This window comes from Vanessa atalanta, chromosome 29, assembly GCF_905147765.1.
Source record: "Vanessa atalanta chromosome 29, ilVanAtal1.2, whole genome shotgun sequence".
NCBI lineage: Eukaryota > Metazoa > Arthropoda > Insecta > Lepidoptera > Nymphalidae > Vanessa > Vanessa atalanta.
Genome location: NC_061899.1, coordinates 2,702,534 through 2,723,001, shown reverse-complemented (window position 1 = coordinate 2,723,001; position 20,468 = coordinate 2,702,534). Strand labels below are relative to the sequence as shown.

The window sequence follows — 20,468 nt, the reverse complement described above, 5'->3', positions numbered from 1 at the left end:
CATTTACAATTTTACGGTAACATATATGTACATTCTTTTTTTTTTTGTTGCCAAATTTAAATTTTGGGCATAAAATTCTTCGAGGGAATGTTATGTATCAAAATTTGTTTCTAAGTGTAAAATTTTGAATTAAAATGTTGTTTAATTTTAAATTTAGAAGCACATTTACATAATTTGAGTATAAAAGAGGACCTTTAAACTACGACACTATTATGTAAATTAATATTAGTAATACGTAATGTACAAAAACTCAGAATCTGAATATTAATATCGCACTAGCAACACTCGCCACGTCGCCGTGGAAAATTTAACAATGATATAACAAAAATAAAATTAAGGAAATAAATTTATATAAATAAATTTATATTTTCTATTTCAACTCTTAAGAGGGTCTCAGTAACAAACAAGATTAACAGAAATTAAATTGTTCAAATTAATTTTTAACTATTTGTAAAGCATCCACTTTTTGCACAGGTCCTCAGGAAATTTCAATCCGGTTGTGGCCTTCAGTAAATAATCAACTTAGACTGACCCAATTTCAAATATTCTTTAGTTACGTCATCACACACCTTGGTTTCTTTCTCATCAATACGCAGCATCCGTCAATTATAAGAGCCACATCCTCGAATTCGACGTGAAATATAAGACAATATGACACTCATTTTTTTTTCAACTATAAATATATTTATTAAAATAAGAATTGATAAAATTAAGTGCTTAAATGAGTATACAAGTATGAATTTAAAATAGTTACTGTATAAATCTTGACCGCGTGTAATGGTGGCAAGAATGCTAGCAGCATTTCCCCGTTGAATCGCAATTCCGATCCTCTGGGCTAAAAACGAACCAGCCTCCTGTCACCAGTGGAGGCAATAAGGCGAGGTGTATGGAAAATGGAGTTTCATTATTACGAAGAACCCTTAAAAGCTCCTTTAAATTATAGGCGTTCGATGAAATCTTTCAATTTAACCACTCATATTTAGAGTATGAGTATTGTGAAAAGTGTAACTATTGCTGTAAATTAAACTTAATCTTATATAATAGGCATTTTAGGCAAAGGTAACTTGACAGTACAGCCTAGTGAAGTGTTTTAAGAAGACCAAACCAAAAGCCAGATTAAGACATTTAAAAAACCTTCATACAACTTCCTTTAAGAGTTTTATGTCCAAAATTTAAACTTAGCGACAAAAGGTGTAAACAATACTTTCGCGTCCCGTAAATGTGTTATATTAAACTTATCTATAAAGGAAATTCTCAACAATTTTAGTTTAGTTTATTTTATTTATTGCGAACCAAAAAATAAATTAAAATACAGAGATAAATTTTACAGAAGTATGTACATAAGGCTTATATCTTAAATGGCGATCTCTTCCAGACGACCTTCGAGTAGAGGAATTATAGTTTAAATTTCGGTTAGAGGGTGTACAAGTCCATAAAAATTAATATGCCTTTATCAATTGTATATAATATAAATTACAAACAAAATTTCACTAGTTCCCCATTTATATACAAGTATTATGGAAGGAACGTAGATAGGAGTTTATATAATAAATTGAACGAAACATGTGTTATTTTGAGCAATGAGTAAATATACATCGGAAAAACTATATAATGAACTATTCTTAACCAGAACTGTTTCTTCAGTGCATATTCGGTTTTACTGAAATCGACCTTAATGATATATTTTGTGACCCCATAACACCATATGAAGATCATTTTCTTCATATCCACAGACGACATGTTACAGTTGTATAAAAGTTTATCTGTGTTCGACAATTTATTGTACAGCGAAACAGTGTTCGAGTCATGGAAGATCCAATAATTGATCGTGAAATATCTAAAAACTGACGATAGAGTGTCGGATAATTTGTATATCTTGAATAATCTGTAAAGAAAACATTTTTATTAATAAGCGTCAATCAAATTTTAGTTTAATTTTAAGGAGCCGAGATAGTCGAGGGTTTATCTTAACCGATAATTTCGGGTTCAAACCCAGGCAGGCACCACTGAATTATAATTCATCTCGTGCTCGGCGGTGAAAGAAAATATCGTGAGGAAACCTACATGTGTCTAATTTCAACAAAATTCTGCCACACGTGTATTCCACCAACGCGCATTGGAACAGCGTGGTGGAATATGCTCGAAACCTTCTCCTCAAAAGGAAGAGGAGGCCTTAGCCCAGTATTGGGTTAATTAACAGGCTGTTAATGAATCAAATTTTAAAGTTGTTTTGAAAACAGTACATCTGTACTGCTTGCAAAACAACATGTATAAAAAAATACAGTTTTCCTAAAAATAATCAATCGCTCGTATTAGACAATCTTGGGTACATCATCACAAAAGAACTGCTATTTGATGCTGTTAAACTAAATAATATAATGTATTTGCAGCAGTCTTAACTCCCGATTTTTTTTATAATTTTGGCAGGCAGACGTGCATATAGGCCACCTGATGGTACTGCCCATAGACATCGTCAATGCACCACCACTCTTGGGAGCTAAGATGGTATGTCCCTTGTATCTCATTACTCACCGTTCAAACCGGAACACAATAATACTAAGTATTGTTGCTGGGCAGAAGAAAATATGATGAGTGGATGGTTAATTATTTAACATGAACATACCTTGGTTTCTTTCCCACCAACATGCGGCATCCGTCAAATATAAGAGCCGGTATATAGTGTAACAGCCATGACAAAAATACATAAATTGATTTGTATTCAGTCTCAATAAGGAAGGCGTACCAAAGAGCTTGCGATGGCATCAAGTCCGTTCTGCCGCTGTATACCAAGTCGTAAACATTTCCTGGTAGTTGATTGATAAAATTTAATTATATTTGTAAAAATAATGCCATCATATGCTCATCTCATTCGATGATGGGCTACTTCTGGTTATTTTTGTTATATTTTTCACATCCAATGGATTTTTTTTAATTTTTGTTAAAGTACGGTAAGTATTTTATAATTATTGTTTTTAAATTATTATTCATACAAATGTACACTTTAATACTATTTTTATAACGAAAATCTTATTGGTATACATTGGTTTTGGGTTACACCAAAGTCAGGGAGATGTCATGGAAATAAGTAAATACGTACCCCATATTATGGGATCCCTAGTCCCCGTGACGGTGTATATTGTGATTTTTTTGTCGCCCCTGTTGAATTTCTCATTGGTTTCCCATGCAGATACAATGATTGCGTTATTAACTATATCGACGGGTACGAAATCCATTTTAACGTCTTTACTTGCCAGCATCGTATGCGTGACACCCAAGCTTATTCCAACTAAAAACTAGAAATGATATTTATTCATTTAGATAAACAATTATTGAATTGTAAATATAAAAACGTTTCATAGAATTCTTTTTGAAGAAATCATTGCTTTTTGTGTGTGTGTGTGTGTGTGTGTGTGTGTGTGTTTCTATTATTGGGTTTAGTCAGCTCGTTCATCAGTTAGTTTACCGTAACATATGCATCTTATATTACCATGCTTTGATTTAGAGACTGGATTTGATTTGGTCTATCCATAGACCATTTGTATTTACAAGAAAGCCGTAACGTTTTAAATTCCATAATTGATAGGGTGGTAGGCACGTTTAATCATTTATTGTAATAAATAAATCGTATACAGAACTAAGTAATTATGACCAGTAAGTAAGTAAGCATTTTCGGTTTCTGTCGCAGCAATAAAATAAATCGCTTGTCTCGTCGTTCTAGAGGACACGGGTCCTGGGTTCAAACCCCTGATCGGGCTGATAAAAAAATATTGGGGTTTCTATCGAACAAAAAATAAAATAAAGGAAGGCCGGATAGAAGATTTCGGATTCTGAGAATGAAGGAATAGGGAGTACACCCGAGTTTGCTCATACACTTGTGCACTATGATATGTCCTCTATTGGCTGGGGTCCCTTGAGATTAGCCGTCTTGTCCAATATCGGTCAGGACGATATCATTAATAATAATTAAAAAAAAAAGTAAATGACATGTAATAACATCAAAGCCTAACCACAGAAATATACAACAGAAAGTATATATAAATATAATAAAACTTATATCCGAACAATATACATAAAAAATAAACAGACGATTTGTGAACTTCCAAAAGAATAGAAAAGTCGTTTAAAAAACCGCACAAAAAGTTTTAGTCATTATTACTGAAAGTAGGGTCATTTCAGACCCTATTTTCATGTGGTTTGGTGTAAAAATATTGGCACTTACTCCACTTGTTCCCATTATGCTCTGCGGGTCAATCCACCCAGGCGATGGTTCCTCAAACGCTGATATCACTAAAAAAAATGAATACTACTTAAATTCTTAGCCTTAACAGAGGGTTCCCACGATAGAGATTCCGACGAGTGAATAGTTTTAGTTTGTCCAATATTTATTTATTAGGTATAGTCAAATTATATTCAAAAATAAAATAGTTTAATTAATTTGCAAAATAATAATTAGGGTCCTCCACTCCTCTGTTACTTTAGGGCCACTAAATCCGGTCCTGAGACTAGATATAAGTAAGTACTAGTGCGACGAAAAAGTCCCAATTCAGATAGAAGAACTTTTATGGCGTTTTCATTTTTTATTATAAATTTGTCAGGGGACACAAAATTTTGGATAGATGCACAATAAAGGGTCATTCAGCCAATGTATTAACAGGCACTGGGATCTTGTTAGTTTGGTGGCATGTCAGCAATATTTCTTCCAGCGCCAATGTATATGAGCAGGGATGAACACATGCCATCAACCTAACAAATGGACCACCTGATGGCAAGTGGTCAGTCACCACTATAGGCATTGTGAGTAACCATTCTTGTTGTTGTTTCCTGTAATTCCAAACACCTGCTTATTGATGTTCGAATTACAAATTATGCTTTTACCGGAAACAAGCATAATATATTAAGTGAATTGATTAAGAATTTAGGCATATTGAATATATCTATAAATTACCAATAGCTGGTCGAACGATACAAATTGGTAGACGTCCTGCATGCCTCCTTACAAGTTCTTCGGTGACAGTTTTTGTGAATGTGTAGCTGTTTGGCCATTGTTTCATGAGTCTATGAAAGAGGAAATATTTATAGCTTAATCCGAATTAAAATGCCAAGAGCCACGCCGAACCGGAACAGTAGCTAGACCAAATTAAAAACAAATGTCCTATTGTGCATTATAGCATATTCATATATTTTGACTCGAAATATTTACCCAAAGGGTTGATTTGGGCTGATTTGTGGTGAAAGAAACCATCGCGAAGAAACTGATTTGTCTAGTGTATTGGAGCTATAAACTCTAAACCAATCAACTCAAGGAGATAAACTTCTAGCAGAGGCATTGAGTCGCTGTTATTTATTATTTAGGTATTATATTTTAGATATTTAAACCCGTGGCTTGTTAATGTCAAGATAGGACAATCCTAAGTTATCGTACGATTTTACTAAAATAATAAGTCATTAAATTTCAACCTCTATGGCCTTAAATAAATAAATATTAATACCTTATTTATGTGCATAAGAATTATTAACAAGGTCTTTACTGTACACAAATAAGGAGCAAAAATTGTAACTGCATAAATCATGACCGCGTAGAATGGTTTCAATGAATTAATAAATATTAATTTCGATAGTAATTTGCGGTTCATACAGATAGATTCGCGGAACTGTTTTATGACGTAGAAATTTAAATTTATTGAAATATTCGGTTATTACCTTAATCGATCTTTTGCAAGCACTTTATAAAATAAAATACTTACGGAGCAATCATCTCGTCTAAGGTAGCTTCTTGAACACTTTCTGCGAGTTGGATCAAAGTGTCAGGGTTCATTGGGCTGTCGCAGAAGTCCTCAATCACCTCATCTTTAATACGATTCTTTGTAGCGTTAGCGTAGGCTGTGGAAACGTGAACTATCGACCTGTGAATTAATCGTATTTTCTTTTATTTTCCTTGTCATATTTGAAATATGTAGCGGTATTTACCAAAAGGTAAAGGTTCTCGACTGAAGAACATTCTTGCGTGGTAAAGCTATATAGAAGGCTGTCTTGTTCTACCACTACTTCTTCTTCTTCTATTGTTGTAATTTGAAATGGGGGTGAGCCAGTGGAACTACATACAAGGCACGTAATATGTCTCAAGGTTGGCGGCATGTGAGGAATGGTTAATATTTTTTATAGAGCCAATGTGTTTGGGCAGTGGTGACCACACATTTGCCAATCAACATATATATATTTTATATAAAAAAAAAACTTTCGTTGGCCTTTGATCAAAGAACTAAGCAAGACATTATTTACTGCTTAAGTACTTAAGTTGTTGATATCATTTAAGCACTTTCTTTTTTTGTTTGTAATTGAACGATTATATAACAATAATGATTACTTACTTAATGTTCCTACAAGCTTTCCCGAGCTTCAGTACCTCTCGCGTCCCACGGATATTCGTCAACGTTGCTACTTTCATGGGCTCGACGAAACTTATCGTTGCAGCTGCATGCATTATCACGGTTACCTGTAGCAAATAAATCCATATTATTAATATTATATATGCGAAATTAACTCTGTCTGTCTGTCGGTCTCGCTTTCACGCCAAAACTACTGGACCGATTTAAATGAAATTTGGTACACAAATAATCTGAGAAAGGACATAGAGTACTTTTCAACTGGAAAAAAGTGCTGTAAAGGGTTGAAAAGGGAGATGAAAGGTTGTAAGTTGTTGAAAGTATTGTCATTTTTAGAACTAGAAGCATAAAACTGATATTTTTGAGCCTGTATACTTATAAACTAACATATCATGACACCCACTAAGGAGGTAATTTTGGAAATTCTGCCCCTAAAGGGGTGAAATAGGGATCGAACGTTTGTATCGAAGCCCGTAATTTTTTTCACTACTACGACTACGACATTTCATTTACAGGTTAGTCTGGAAGTCCGTCATTTTTGAAGTTAGAAGCAGGAAACTTTATTTTTGGGCTACCGATTAAAAATGCGTTGATTTGCAATTAAGCGTTTCTGGATATTCTACCCTAAGGGCTGAATACATACATCTTACATTAACGTAATATTTGAAGTTAATTTGTTAATATATTCTTATTCTACGCGAGCGAAGCCGCGGGTAACAGCTAGTAATATTATATTTATTTTAGAAGTATTCGATTAACCCAGTCTTTTCATCAGTCCAATTCAGAGTTATAAATTTGAGTCCCATTTTTGGTAGTATTCTGATAATTTATTTAGAGTGGTCAACAATTGCTTAATAAAAGAAATCCAAATTTATATTACCGTAGACACCTATTAAAAAATTAAAATGACTTTTAGTCTAGATTATTTGTACAGAAGATTTTGGAATGACTACTTAGTCCATAAAACTCAATGTTGTCCTACGCAAAAATTGTATTGTTTCCTTTGAGAATATATCCAAGATATGTCCAAGAGCCGTATAATCTGTCCGCTATATCACCTCAGTCAACTAATCAAGAATTTCACACTTACCTCATCAGCAAGCCTATCCCAAGATTTCTCATCTATGCCAAGGTTAATTTCACAAACATCGCCTTCAATTCCCACGATTTTGTCCTCAAACGATGGTTTTTCTTCGCGTACAACTTCAAAAACCTGTAGGTTCAAAAAGGACAAAACAACTTATAGGCGAGGCATATTAGATAGATGATAGACGACCTCTTTTGTATAACCTTGAATGATATTGGTAGATGGACTGACCTTTTATGACATTGGTAGATGGACTGACCACTAGATCATCTGATGGTAAGTAACCACCACTGCCTATAATTAGACATTGGCACTGTAGGAAATATTACCATTCCTTACATCACAAATGCGCCCCTAATTTTGGGAACTAAAATGTTATATCCCTTGTGCCTGTTGTTACAATAGCTCACTCACCCATCAAACCGGAATACAAAAATACTACCGAGACGGGCTCAAAGCTCTACCACAAAGATACAATGTCTATAGCTAGAGGTAACCAATTACGAATGAAATTTCATTTCGGAATCAAAAACAATGTGAATTTAATTTTTTTTACGACTTTGTTTACTTAAAGTTCATAATATTGAAAACATATAGCCTCTATTTACGACAGTGTCTTAATTGTCCGAGCAACTTAAAACGACTGGCTTTGTGAAAAAACTACAAAAAAAAAAACGTACCGGGTTCTCTAAAATGTGTTTAATCCTATCTTCAACACTTTTTCCTTTCTTTGGACGCACTAACATATAGATCTTTTTTAAATTTGTTGATCTGAAAAAATAAAAACGCAAATCAGTGCACAAATATTAACTCCTCACTCCCTCTTCCCTCATACGAGCTGAAAAATCTAGTACTACTAAAACTACTACGATAAGTCCTCCACATAAGAATCCAATAACTTTTCATGGGCTGTACCATGATTTGAAACCTGGACCTCAGGACTGTTTAAGATAGCTGTTAGACCAACTAGGCAGTCGATATGAAAGATACATGATGCACAGGACTGAAAAATTACGAAAAACACTAGTTATTATCTGAACAGACAAATGTAATTTATTTTAGCAGTTAATGAAGTGAGTATAAGAAAAAATGCATCAATAGTATCTATATGTGATGTGTATTGTAATTTTTAAATTCATTCATTGATAAAATTCGCCGTAAGCTTCCATCAGTGTAGAATTGAACACCTGCAGTGCGATTCTGTCTCCACTTCGTATATCACTCGTGAAATATTGACAACCCACTTACAGTGCTACGCCATTTTGATACGTGCACCATATATTTATAATTATCAAAGTCAAATTCATATCACACTGACATTACAAGCTCGTATTATACGGTGAGATTCGAGTTACAGAATAGCCCAACAGAACACAACTGGACGGTGTCATAACGGACTAAAACTATTTTTGTGAAGTCCATCAATTAATTCAGCAGTACCTCAATCCCAAATATGGTAGTTGAAAATTGAAACGTCCGCAAATGTACTATTAAAGATCGATGTCCTTTCAAATACTGTGGCATCTGTATCACAGTAATTAAACGGGATGAGGAGTGGTGATGAGGATGACGAAGTTTTCACCACCAGCTATATACTTTGGCACTCTGATTAATATTAAACATGTCTTACATCGTCCACGTACCTCGTCATGTAACCTTGGAAACTAAGATGTTATAGTTCTCATATGTGTTGTTGTACTGGGTCACTCTTCAAATTAGTAATCGATAATTGTTGTTTGGCAATAGAATTTGGGACCCGAGATAGCCCAGTGGTTAGAAAGCATGCATCTTAACCGATGATTGCTGGTTCAAACCCAGGCTAGCACCACTGAATTTTCATGTGCTTAATTTGTGTTTATAATTCATCTCGTGCTCGGCGGTTAAGGAAAACATCGTGTGGAAACCTGCATGTGTCTAATTTCAACGAAATTCTGCCACATGTGTATCCACCAATCCGCATTGGAGCAGGGTGGTGGAATATGGTCCAAACCTTCTCCTCAAAGAGAGAGGAGGCCTTAGCCCAGCAGTGGGAAATTTACAGGCTGTTAATGTTAATAGAATTTTTGACGAGTTTTTAAATTTGTTTTAAAATGTTTGGACAATTTTAAACAAGTACACATGTCGTGTTAAGGTTACCTAACGCACATTAAGCTATTGTTTAAGTTTTAAATAAATTTGATTCTTTTGTTATTTTTTTAAATATCTACTATTGATTGAATTGATTTGCAAACATTTATTTTGCTCACTAAAAATAAATTACTATTTTCATATGGTTGTTTTTTAATAGTTGATACTTACCGGATCAACTTCTCGATCAGCTGCTTGCCAATGAAGCCTGACCCGCCCGTGACGAATACTACGGCGTCATCATAAAACTTCTGCACTTGAGAATCGCCACTTAGAATGGCTTCATTCAAAGCTTTCCTTTTTTCCAATGCTTTGTCCTCGAGTTCTTTGACTTTACTCATTTTTTTCTAAAATCATAGTTATCAAAATCAAAAAATCTTTAATTATATAAATATTGGACAACATCACATACATTTCTCTGATTCCAGTGTAAGTAGCTAAAGCACTTGAGTTATGGAAAATAAGAAGTAACGACGGTACCACAAATACCCAGACTCAAGACAACATAGAAAACTAATGATTTTTTTCTAGTTCGACTCGGTCCCGGGACATCGGAGTGGGGTACCCATGAAAACCGATGTACACACTACTCAACCACGGAGGTTGTCACTTTTGAATTGTCATGTTACAGTATAATGTAAAGCTACCACCGATTCGAAAAGTAGGTTTTGCCGAGAGAGACCGGCAAGAAACTCAGTAGTTACCCCTTTATTGAAAGTTAATCTGTATACGACAGAGGGATTATCAATATTATTTAAATTAAGCATAATACTATATAGACTCTTATGACAATAATAAATAAACGCCCAAGCTATTAAAAATACACAGATCTCCTCCAGTGGCGTAGCTAACAGGTGGGCAAGAGCCCCGATGTATAGGAAAAGAATTGGAGCCCCTATCAACTTTTTCCATAGGACTGAGGTTTTCTAGATTCAAAAACTAGCCCGCCCTTTTCAAAGCTTAGGTCACAGGCCTGAGCTGAGTTTCGGGGCCCTGGTGCACTGCCACCTGGTCCTACGATAGCTACGCCACGGATCTCCTCCCGAGAGGAGAACTTAAACAAGACTATTATGAAATGTAAGATGTTTATAAAATATATACAGTCTCCAAAATTTGCATTAAGCAAGAATCTATAAAAAATATCTCTCCTTTCAAGGACCTCTTTGTATAACTTGCACAGGATGGTAACGGTAAGGATGGAATCCTGAATTATGCTGTGTAGACCATGCTTTCAATTGTGTTACAGAGAGTCGTGCGGCGAAGGTGTTTGTTAATTAAACATATGGACTGGGAGTCATCCGACATTCATTTGTCGTCTCTGAACACTGCCAGCTTACCGGATTCGCTTATACACTGCAAAACTTGTTTATTGTCATTAGTGTTTCAGTTGCTTTGAAATAAGGTCCTAGTTGTTATACATTTTTGATGAGCTAAGAAAATGGTAATGTTTTTAAAATAATCTGCAAGACAAGTTTCGTAACGATTTTTTTTTGTTTTTAAGGCATTTTTGTGGAAAATATAAATAAAAAATATATTGAAATAAAATCATTTTCCGTCTGGCATTTTTAAATTTGGACCGATAATTACTGTTTTAATTTTGATAAATAAAAGTGTTTTTATAAATTAGAAGAAAAAATTAGATTTAAATTAATATTTTTTTCAAACAAATTTTTGTAGTTGCATATTTGACTATTATACTTAACGAGTCGAGATGGCCCAGTGGTTAGAACGCGTGCATTTTAACCGATGATTTCGGGTTCAAACCCAGGCAGGCACCACTGAAATTTCATGTGCTTAATTTGTGTTTATAATTCATCTCGTGCTCAGCGGTGAAGGAAAACATCGTGAGGAAACCTGCATGTGTCTAATTTCAACGAAATTCTGCCACATGTGTATTCCGCCAACCCGCATTGGAGCAGCGTGGTGGAATATGCTCCAAAACCTTCTCAAAGGAGAGGAGGCCTTTATCCCAGCAGTGGGACATTTACGGGCTGCTAATGCTAAAAAAATGCTAATACTTAACGTAATAACTCAAAAATGGTTCACTTTTGTAATATGCATATGGGGGTTAAAATTATTGCAAACAGTCACCCAATCACCTCGTAACGGGAATACATCTAATTACCAATAACCCTGTGTATACAAAAAGACCAAAACAAATTCAGTGCTACAAACAACTCACCGTGTTCTAATATCAAATTAGAAAGAAAGGAAATGACTCTCTCTGATAGAACTTCTTATTTAAAATGGATTTAATCGTAAAAAAATTAACTATTAAGTCGCACCAAAGCGTATGACAGAATTCGAACAATTGTCACGTAGGACATAAATATCTATCGATGTTTTAAGTTCTTTATGTATATTTATTGAAATTTGTCAAGTACGCTATATACATATGAATTAAATCAAAGTATCTGTCTGTCACGTTTGTAATTCTGTTATAAATGCCTCTTACCAAACCTGTTGAGGCATAGTTCTTACGTTTTCTAATTTATATTGACTTGGGCCTCGCTCGTTCATCGCAAGAGAGGCCATATACTTAATAATATATATTTTAGAATAATTGCTTCAAGGTTCTAATTGGTGTTTTGTAGAAATTAATCATATGTCCTTTAATCGTGGCTTAAATGATCTCGGCTGTTTTGATCGTGGTTTCCTTGATCGTGGCTTTTTTAATCGTGATGTTCAGATGACTTGGCGATAAGCTATTGTGATTAGATGAGTTTCTACTGTTCACTCATCGTATGTTGTCTTTACAGCAAATAGAGCTCCACATTATTGGGACGGTAACTGTAAGATGTTAATAATAAGATCACATGTAAAACTGGTACCACCCAAGTAAGCCAATCAGCTGAAATTTATAGCAGACAAGCAAAAAGCGAAGTTTAACTGAGCACTTACAATCGTCACAAAATCGAAGACGGTTACATTTTTCAAAGATACTTAATAAGAAGAATATAACTTTGGAAGAAAATTTGCAGAAGACTAGGAAACAGTAAACGCCATACCCAGGGCGAATTCGACTAACAAATTGTCACCTTATCGCAATCGAATCGAAACGTAATCGTTCAGCCGTTTACTGTTCTACTACGATCCGGTTGGATCGGAATTTAATCGGGATCGTGTCTATGTTAATAAGTAGAATTGATCATCAGTTACGATTAAACTGAGGTTTATTTTTGTGAGTAGTAGAAGTTCGATCTAAATAGAATCGTAAAATATCAAAAACGTAACAGTTGAGTATGTAAGAAGCCCCAGTGTGGCATTAAGAAAAACTTTGGTTACGATTGTGCCTAATGTTCGGGTTGATACCAATCCCGCCCCCCTCATCCAGTCAATGTTTATAGATGCAATAGATACGACAAAAGTCACGTGGACTACTTGTATTAAGTAATAATATACGGAAAAGAATAACAATGAACAAGCTTTTCCATTTGTTTAATTATTTATTTTTTAATATTAAAATGTAATTAGCAATTCAAATTTCACCATGACATCACGTTTTCATTGAATGTCTCGTTTGTTTATTTGCTAGTATAAAGTCGCTGGCCTTGAAGTCTTGGATATAAATCCCAGAGCCATTTAAAAGTTACCGGGTTCTGTAAATAAAATCTCTGTAGCAGCATAGGATCTGGGACTTGGATACGGGCAATGTTTACACTCTTGGGTCATCTAAAGCATGCAAAGCCTTTAGTTCTGTTCCTGAATTGTTATCATCGAATTATGCGAGTGCGGTATATAGGTCCTGCAAGAAAGTTCATTACATGCCTGTAAATTTCCCACTGCTGGGCTAAAGCCTCCTCTCCCTTTGAGGAGAAGATTTGGAGCATATTCCATCACGCTGCTCTAATGCGGGTTGGTGGAATACACATGTGGTAGAATTTCGATGAAATTAAACACATGCAGGATTCCTCACGATGTTTTCCTTCACCGCCGAGCACGAGATGAATTATAAACATAAATTAAGCACATTTAAATTCAGTGGTGCCTGCCTGGGAACCCGAAATCATGGGTTAGGATGGACGCGTTCTAACCACTGGGCCATCTCGGCTATTAAAAAATAGAAAATTCACAGTGTCTAAAATCGGCCAGCAGTTTAACCACAGTTGTTGCAATTAAAAACTGTTAATTTGAACACTTTTCTTTCTTCACCGTGAACACAAAAATAACTATAGTTTAAAATAATATACTAGATGCCTTTCCCTTTATCTAGATGAAATAGAAATTTCATCTACCTCATCGCAGCGGCCCCTACCGGGTCCAACATAAACCATTCAAATACAAAAACACTCTGTTAGGATAGGCAATTCAATAATTAGTGTTATTGTATCTTACTTTGTATAATTCAATAATTGTGTTCTTATGGCGTTTCCTGACCTCATGAAACATAGTAGAGTAATCCCAATATTTTCAATTTAAATCAGTTAGTACTTCAGTCCCAATAATTATGGGACTATCTCTATAATACTAACTCTTAGCAAGATCTTTGAAAACTGATTACTACATCAAATATTGGTACATTTTAATACTAACAAGTTCTTACACGATACATCATTTGGATTTACAAGGGTTCGCTCGAAAACTGACGCTGGTGTTGAGCTCGTTAAAAATATTTACAGGGCCTGGGATGACTATGACTCCTCATAAGATTCGTTAGGGATATTTTATGATTTATCTAAGGCCTTTGATTGTGTGCAACACCAATCTTTGGTCGGGAATCTAAGACATTATGGCATTAGAGACACAGCACTAAAAATTCTGATTTTGTGTCTGAATAATCAATTCAGAGGATTGATGGAACTGGAAAGAGATCTCCCGGGGCTCCAGTTACTGTGAGGGTTTTCAATCAGACTATTGTTTGATATTGAAATGATAATTTCTGGAAATTGTGACGTACATAATATTAATACTAGGAACACCCATAAAATAGTTCCTTCAAGTACCCAATTACACAAAGCAACTCTTTTGTGGGGCAATATATATATGTTTTAGAACAGGATCCCAGAAACTTTTAAAAATATTCAATTGTAAAATTTAAAACGATCATCAAAGACGTTTTGGGTGCTAAAGGATATTACAAAACTAATGACTTCTTAATTGATTGCACACCTTGGGAATGAGATTCTTGGACAAGTTGTTTCAAATAACTAAATTATATTAATTGTTCGTGTATGAAAACAATAATTGTTGAACAGACATTTAGAAATTTCTTCTCAGTGTAATACTTCTGCATTGAAAAATCAACCAAATCGGTCCAGTTGTTGAAAGAGGAGTTCAGTTACATACACACGTACCAAAGATCTTCTGTCAGTTTTACTCAAAGAGCAATTAGGATAAAATTAAAGCCTAGTTAGTGAATAACATCCCATTGGATAGTCTACCTCGTGCTTTTGAAACGACCATGCCACTGTTTTGTAGATCATTTAAAAGTAACGATCACGCAGATAATAGAGATAGATAGAGATAATAGAGATATCTGCAATGATGAGCACCGGCGAGTCCCACATAAACCCCAAGCAAGGAGCAAGGATCTTGGCTCTCCTTAAGATCTAATAACTTTTTCCTATAATACATATATAAACAAAAACTTAGAAACTCTTTCAAGAGATACCCATTAAATGTATCGAGTACTCAATAAAAAATAATTAATTATACAAATCAATCGACTTAACATAATCATTCGATAAAAACATTAACTGAAATTAATTAGTATTCGTTAATTTTAATTTATAATTAAATTAAATTTGATTAAAGAACATATTTATGCGTATATTTTGAGAAAAAACTTAACTGACTAGCGATTTGGTCATTTTACTTGACGTTTCAAACTTGCTTACAAGAGGCATTTTTTGTTTCCGATTCGATGTATTAGCATTTTATTTTTAAAGTAATAATAAATTTATTGTTTTTTAGTAGTTGACATATAGTTTCTTAAAGTGCGTATTTCAATAATTTAAAGTAGGTAGTCAACGAATCCCGGGGGGGGGGGAGTAGGTACGCACAGAACTCACGCCTTCTATTCAGTCTTCTCCAGCTGAGCAGGTCGTCGGAGGCGCTCAAATACGTCATCATCTTTGTTCATCTTTTATTCATCAGAACTATGGATTTTTGCTATTGTAACACTCTGACCGACTGGTTCTGTCACACCAGACCCAGAACACAAAATATTAAGCAGTGTGGTTAAGCAGTAGATTAAGTGATAAGTGATAAGTGGGTGATCTTCTTCAGCGGAGCAGGTCAGCAGAGGCACTCAAATGATTTTCGCTACTGTGCCTGTAACTCACTCTGACTGCATATACAGCCTTTAATGATTATTTATAAATATTTTATATAAAATAATTTATAGGCTTTCAGTTCGGCCTTCCTGTTTAGAGCGAGTCCCTTGGTTAAATTTTTCTAGAAGTTTCGAAAGTAGTTGCGAAGAAAATTATTCTGACGATGAATAATATTACCTTGACGTGATAATTGTAATTTTATAATAATATATTAACATAAGAATTGATAACATTAAGTGCTTAAATACATACAAATATGAATTAAAAATAGTTACTGTATAAATCATGACGGCGTGGAATGGTGGCAAGAATGCTAGCAGCATTTCCCCGTTGAATCGCAATTCCGATCCTCTGGGCTAAAAACGAACCGTTTCGTTCGTTTTTAGCCCAGAGGCGGCAATAAATAATAATAATATTAGTCCATATTTAATACAAGTACATACCAGAAAGGAAATTTTATAGTATGTCGGCGTATGGTCCGCCATCTTGTTTATTCATATTGGTTGGAAAAGAGTGTCAATGGGAGTTGAACGGCGCTCTAGTGAAGCGTCGCGTCGATGGTAGCGCGGCAGCCATCTTGGAACGACAGTTACATTCAAGATTTCCCGCGCACCACGTTTGCGACGAATCGCTAATTTCCAACATTATCTTTATTCTTTTGTAATAGATTCAGTGACTTATGCGTGTTTTTGTAAATGATTTATTAACGAATCGATATTGATGACTATTGTGAATATATCTGTGTAATTGATTTGTTTAATTAAAAACTAACTAAATTTGTGGATCGTTCATATAAAATCGTTTGAATATACGCCCAATTATCTCGAATAATCCTGATATTCCCAATAAAATGTCTATAAGTATATAATTATAAACAAAAAATGAAATTAATACTATTATTTAGAATAAGATACGCGACTAGATGACAATTGTTATGTTTTTAACCGACTTCAAAAAGGAGGAGGTTATTTTTTTTTTTTTTAATATATTTCTTAAAGTATTGTAGTGTTTTCTTGGCTGACACCGACTACAAGACTTACAATAATTGTAACTACATTATATTATCGTAAATCGACTTTTAAGTATTCTAATACTACTTAAACTACTATCTACTTAAACTTAGATCGTACCTACATGTTGATGAGTAGAAAAACTTGATTATGACGTTGTAGAAGAATAAACTTTTTTTTTACTTTTTAGTGCATATTAATTTGTTTTGGAATTGTGTTTAATTCAAAGTCGTTTTTTTTTTTTTGTTTAAAATTAAAGAAATTGTAAATTTGTAACTGGGAGCGAAGGGACTCCCTCTCAACAACAAAGGAAGCCCGAACTGTAAACGTATAAATAAAATATTTATAAGTAATCATCAAAGGTTGTATAAAAACCATTATGTTGTGTGTTGTTTATTATAAACAAAAAAAAAAACAGAGCGAGAAATGCAAACGAACCGAGAATGTTGATTTTTGGAAATGTCGGAGGAAAAAACCAATCGGCGCCATCTTGAAAAACGGGTTAAATTTCGTATTTTTGCGATAACTTGTGTGTACGTCGGGATACGAGAATAATGAAAAGAGACTTTATTGTCGCTTCATTAACGTTCTACAATAAAGGTCTTATACATTTTTAATATATCGTTGATGGTTATTACGTATATAATGACTGAACTATTAATAAATATACGCCAACATTACAATTAGTTTTAGCAAGTCATTTAAATCGATACAGTATAATTTTTGTTTAGTCATTCGAGTCCGTTCCAAATATTTATATTTAAAACATTGATTAAAAATAAAGTAAAAACCTTGTTTTAAAACTATTCTTTAGCACGATATGGAAATAAAATTCACTTCCTGTAACTAATCTACATTAAAAAGACGTCATAAAAATATATTCTACGACTATAGTTGTCGGGGACACACTTTATTACAAGAAAAATAACAAATGTGTGGCTCTGTGGATATACATTGAATCGGCGTATTCACCAATGACGCATTTTGTAACCAATATTACGCATCAAAATAAAATGACCTACATCACGTCAGCAAATTCAGCATTGACGCATTTTTGTTTTGTAACCAATATAAATATACAACGCATTGAAATAAAGATATCCATGATTCACGCAAATCTCGACTTCTACTCATCATCTACAAACCAATCAGTCAAAGTCATTTTTTTTTTATTCAATATAGAAGTGTTTACACTTATTTATAGTCAAAAATCTACCACCGTCGTTCCGTGTTCGGAATTTAACACCTCGGACCTGGGAAGAACCGGCGAAAGAAACTCGGCGGGATAGTCTTGTCTTGTCTTGATTTTTTTAATGTATTATCCGGTTAGTAATGTGACTATCACACCACCTGATGTTGAGTGGTAGTAGAGTCTAAACGCGAAAACGCCCAGTACAGTCAGGAAGAATGAGCTGCAATAATCGCCCTCGCCATGCCGGATCCAGGTTATAAGAGGAGGGGAAGACGTGTGCCGGTAGACAATTCCATTTTTCATCCATTTTTTGACCAAAAAAAAGTTGCCAAATTCCTTCGTGCGCGGTGAAATTGATGTCACATGACGGCATCGGCATGACGCTTTCTTATCCTGTAATCTCCCTTCTCTGTCGTTACCAACTTCCTGTGTGTGCGTAGTATGTGTGCTGTAAAGGCTGTAAGGTTGTAAGGCATTAGCAGCCTGTAAATTTCCCACTGCTGGGCTAAGGACTCCTCTCCCTTTGAGGAGAAGGTTTGGAGCATATTCCACCACGCTGCTCCAATGCGGGTTGGTGGAATACACATGTGGCAGAATATCGTTAAAATTAGACACATGCAGGTTTCCTTACGCTGTTTTCCTTCACCGTCGAGCACGTGATGAATTATAAACACAAATTAAGCAAATGAACATTCAGTGGTGTTTGAACCCGAAATCATCGGTTAACATGCACGCGTTCTAACCATCTCGGCTCTTTGTTATATTGTATGAAGAGGGAATATGTCAGCGTATCTACGGGCACAAGACACATAATATCTTAGTTCCCAAGGTTACAGTTACAAGGTTCTCTGTGCATTGGTGATCAATTGCCGTACGTCAAAATCAAAATATACTTCATTCAAGTAAGCATACACTTTTGAATCGTCTTTTACATAACAATATCAAAAGTAAAGGTACTATCGGTTCGGAATGAGATACCGGATAGAAGAACCGGTCATAAATTCAGCAGTTACTCTTTTCCATTATTTGAAATAAGAAGTTATGTTAGTTAAACACAATTGTTTATAATATTTCCTGCCTGAATTTCAGCGAGTGTCATTTCCACGCTTTTTTATCATATATATATAATCTTGTGTTATGTATTTGTAGTATACTTGGTAGTAGGGCTTTGTGCAAGCCCGTCCGGGTAGGTACCACCCACTCATCAGATATTCTATCGACAAACAGCAGTACTCAATACTGTTGTGTTCCGTTTTGAAGGGTGAGTGAGCCAGAGTAACTACAGGCACAAGTTGGTTGCGCATTGGTTATATAAGGAATGGTTAATATATCTTACAACGCCATTGTCTATGGGCGGTAGTGACCACTTACCAATTGGTGGCCCATTCGCTCGCCTACCGATATCATAAAAAAAAATGTTGAACATAAAAAGTAACCTATTTAATTTAATATTTTAATTTAATTTAATTTAAATTTTTTAATTTAATTTATTGGACAACATCACATACATTACTCTAATCCCAATGTAAGTAGCTAAAGCACTTGTGTTATGGAAATCAGAAGTAACGACGGTACCACAAACACCCTGACCCAAGACAACGTAGAAAACTAAAGAACTTTTTCTACATCGACTCGGCCGGGAATCGAACCCGGGACCTCAGAGTGGCGTATCCATGAAAACCGATGTACACACTACTCGACCACGGAGGTCGTCGATTTAAAACTGCAATTGTTGCCGATGGCCACAATATATTTTCTAGATCTTCAATCTATACCTATCAGCTATTCTTTATGAATAAACCAATGTACGGGATAAAAGATAATGTTGTCTTAGATTTTCGCGATTATTACACATTGAAATAAAATTAGTGTGAAGTGTTCGTGGTCACGGGCGGGCAGTCTGCCCGTCTGCCACGAACACTGCAAAGTGCTCGAAACGTCGGGATGTTAAAATAATTAATATACGCGATTAAATCCGTTAAAAACTAGTTTTATTTCAATGGGATAAAAGATAACAATTTAAATATCATATGGCTATAGGAAATGTCCTATGGGGTTCAAGCTTAATTCATAACCGATTTCATCAAATTCAGCTCAATTGTTTAGCCGTCCAAGCGTGACAAACAGACAGAGTTACTGTCGCATTTTTAATATTAGTATATATATATATACACTTTTCCTACGACACCTATATATAGACTTTCAAAATATATGTATAGTTGGGAAGTCTATATCGGCTACTTAGTAATCGGAAAGAAGCAGGTGCTATCTTGATTGATTTTCATTCTTTACCTAGCACAAATTTTATAAGAATATTAGTTAATTCTTGGAGAAAAGCACTGTTGGTATTAAAATAAACACAGTTTTCAGTTTAAGTTTAATTTATTGAAGCAT

The 20,468-nt window shown here is 34.7% G+C and overlaps 1 protein-coding gene across 1 annotated transcript; it reads right to left on the bottom strand.

Moving 5' to 3' along the window:
- Positions 1 to 1,267: 1,267 nt before the first annotated feature.
- Positions 1,268 to 11,900, bottom strand: LOC125074975 (fatty acyl-CoA reductase wat-like). The gene is made up of 11 exons (XM_047686465.1): positions 11,780 to 11,900; positions 9,769 to 9,944; positions 8,151 to 8,241; positions 7,474 to 7,596; positions 6,369 to 6,493; positions 5,745 to 5,903; positions 4,946 to 5,055; positions 4,220 to 4,287; positions 3,098 to 3,293; positions 2,624 to 2,804; positions 1,268 to 1,885 (listed from the first exon to the last, which is right to left on the bottom strand). The coding sequence occupies exons 2-11, from the start codon at positions 9,936 to 9,938 to the stop codon at positions 1,516 to 1,518; spliced, it is 1,593 nt and encodes a 530-aa protein (XP_047542421.1). The 5' UTR covers positions 9,939 to 9,944; positions 11,780 to 11,900; the 3' UTR covers positions 1,268 to 1,515.
- Between the last annotated feature and the right edge of the window lie 8,568 nt (positions 11,901 to 20,468).

Bases quoted from the DNA above. Each gene is read 5' to 3' on its own strand.
- LOC125074975 (XM_047686465.1), bottom strand. From the start codon at position 9,938: ATGAGTAAAGTCAAAGAACTCGAGGACAAAGCATTGGAAAAAAGGAAA. The intron at 8,242-9,768 runs GTAAGTATCAAC...TTATTTTTTCAG, and splicing joins CTGATCGAGAAGTTGATCCG to ATCAACAAATTTAAAAAAGA. The intron at 5,904-6,368 runs GTAAGTAATCAT...ATTAATTCACAG, and splicing joins AAAGCTTGTAGGAACATTAA to GTCGATAGTTCACGTTTCCA.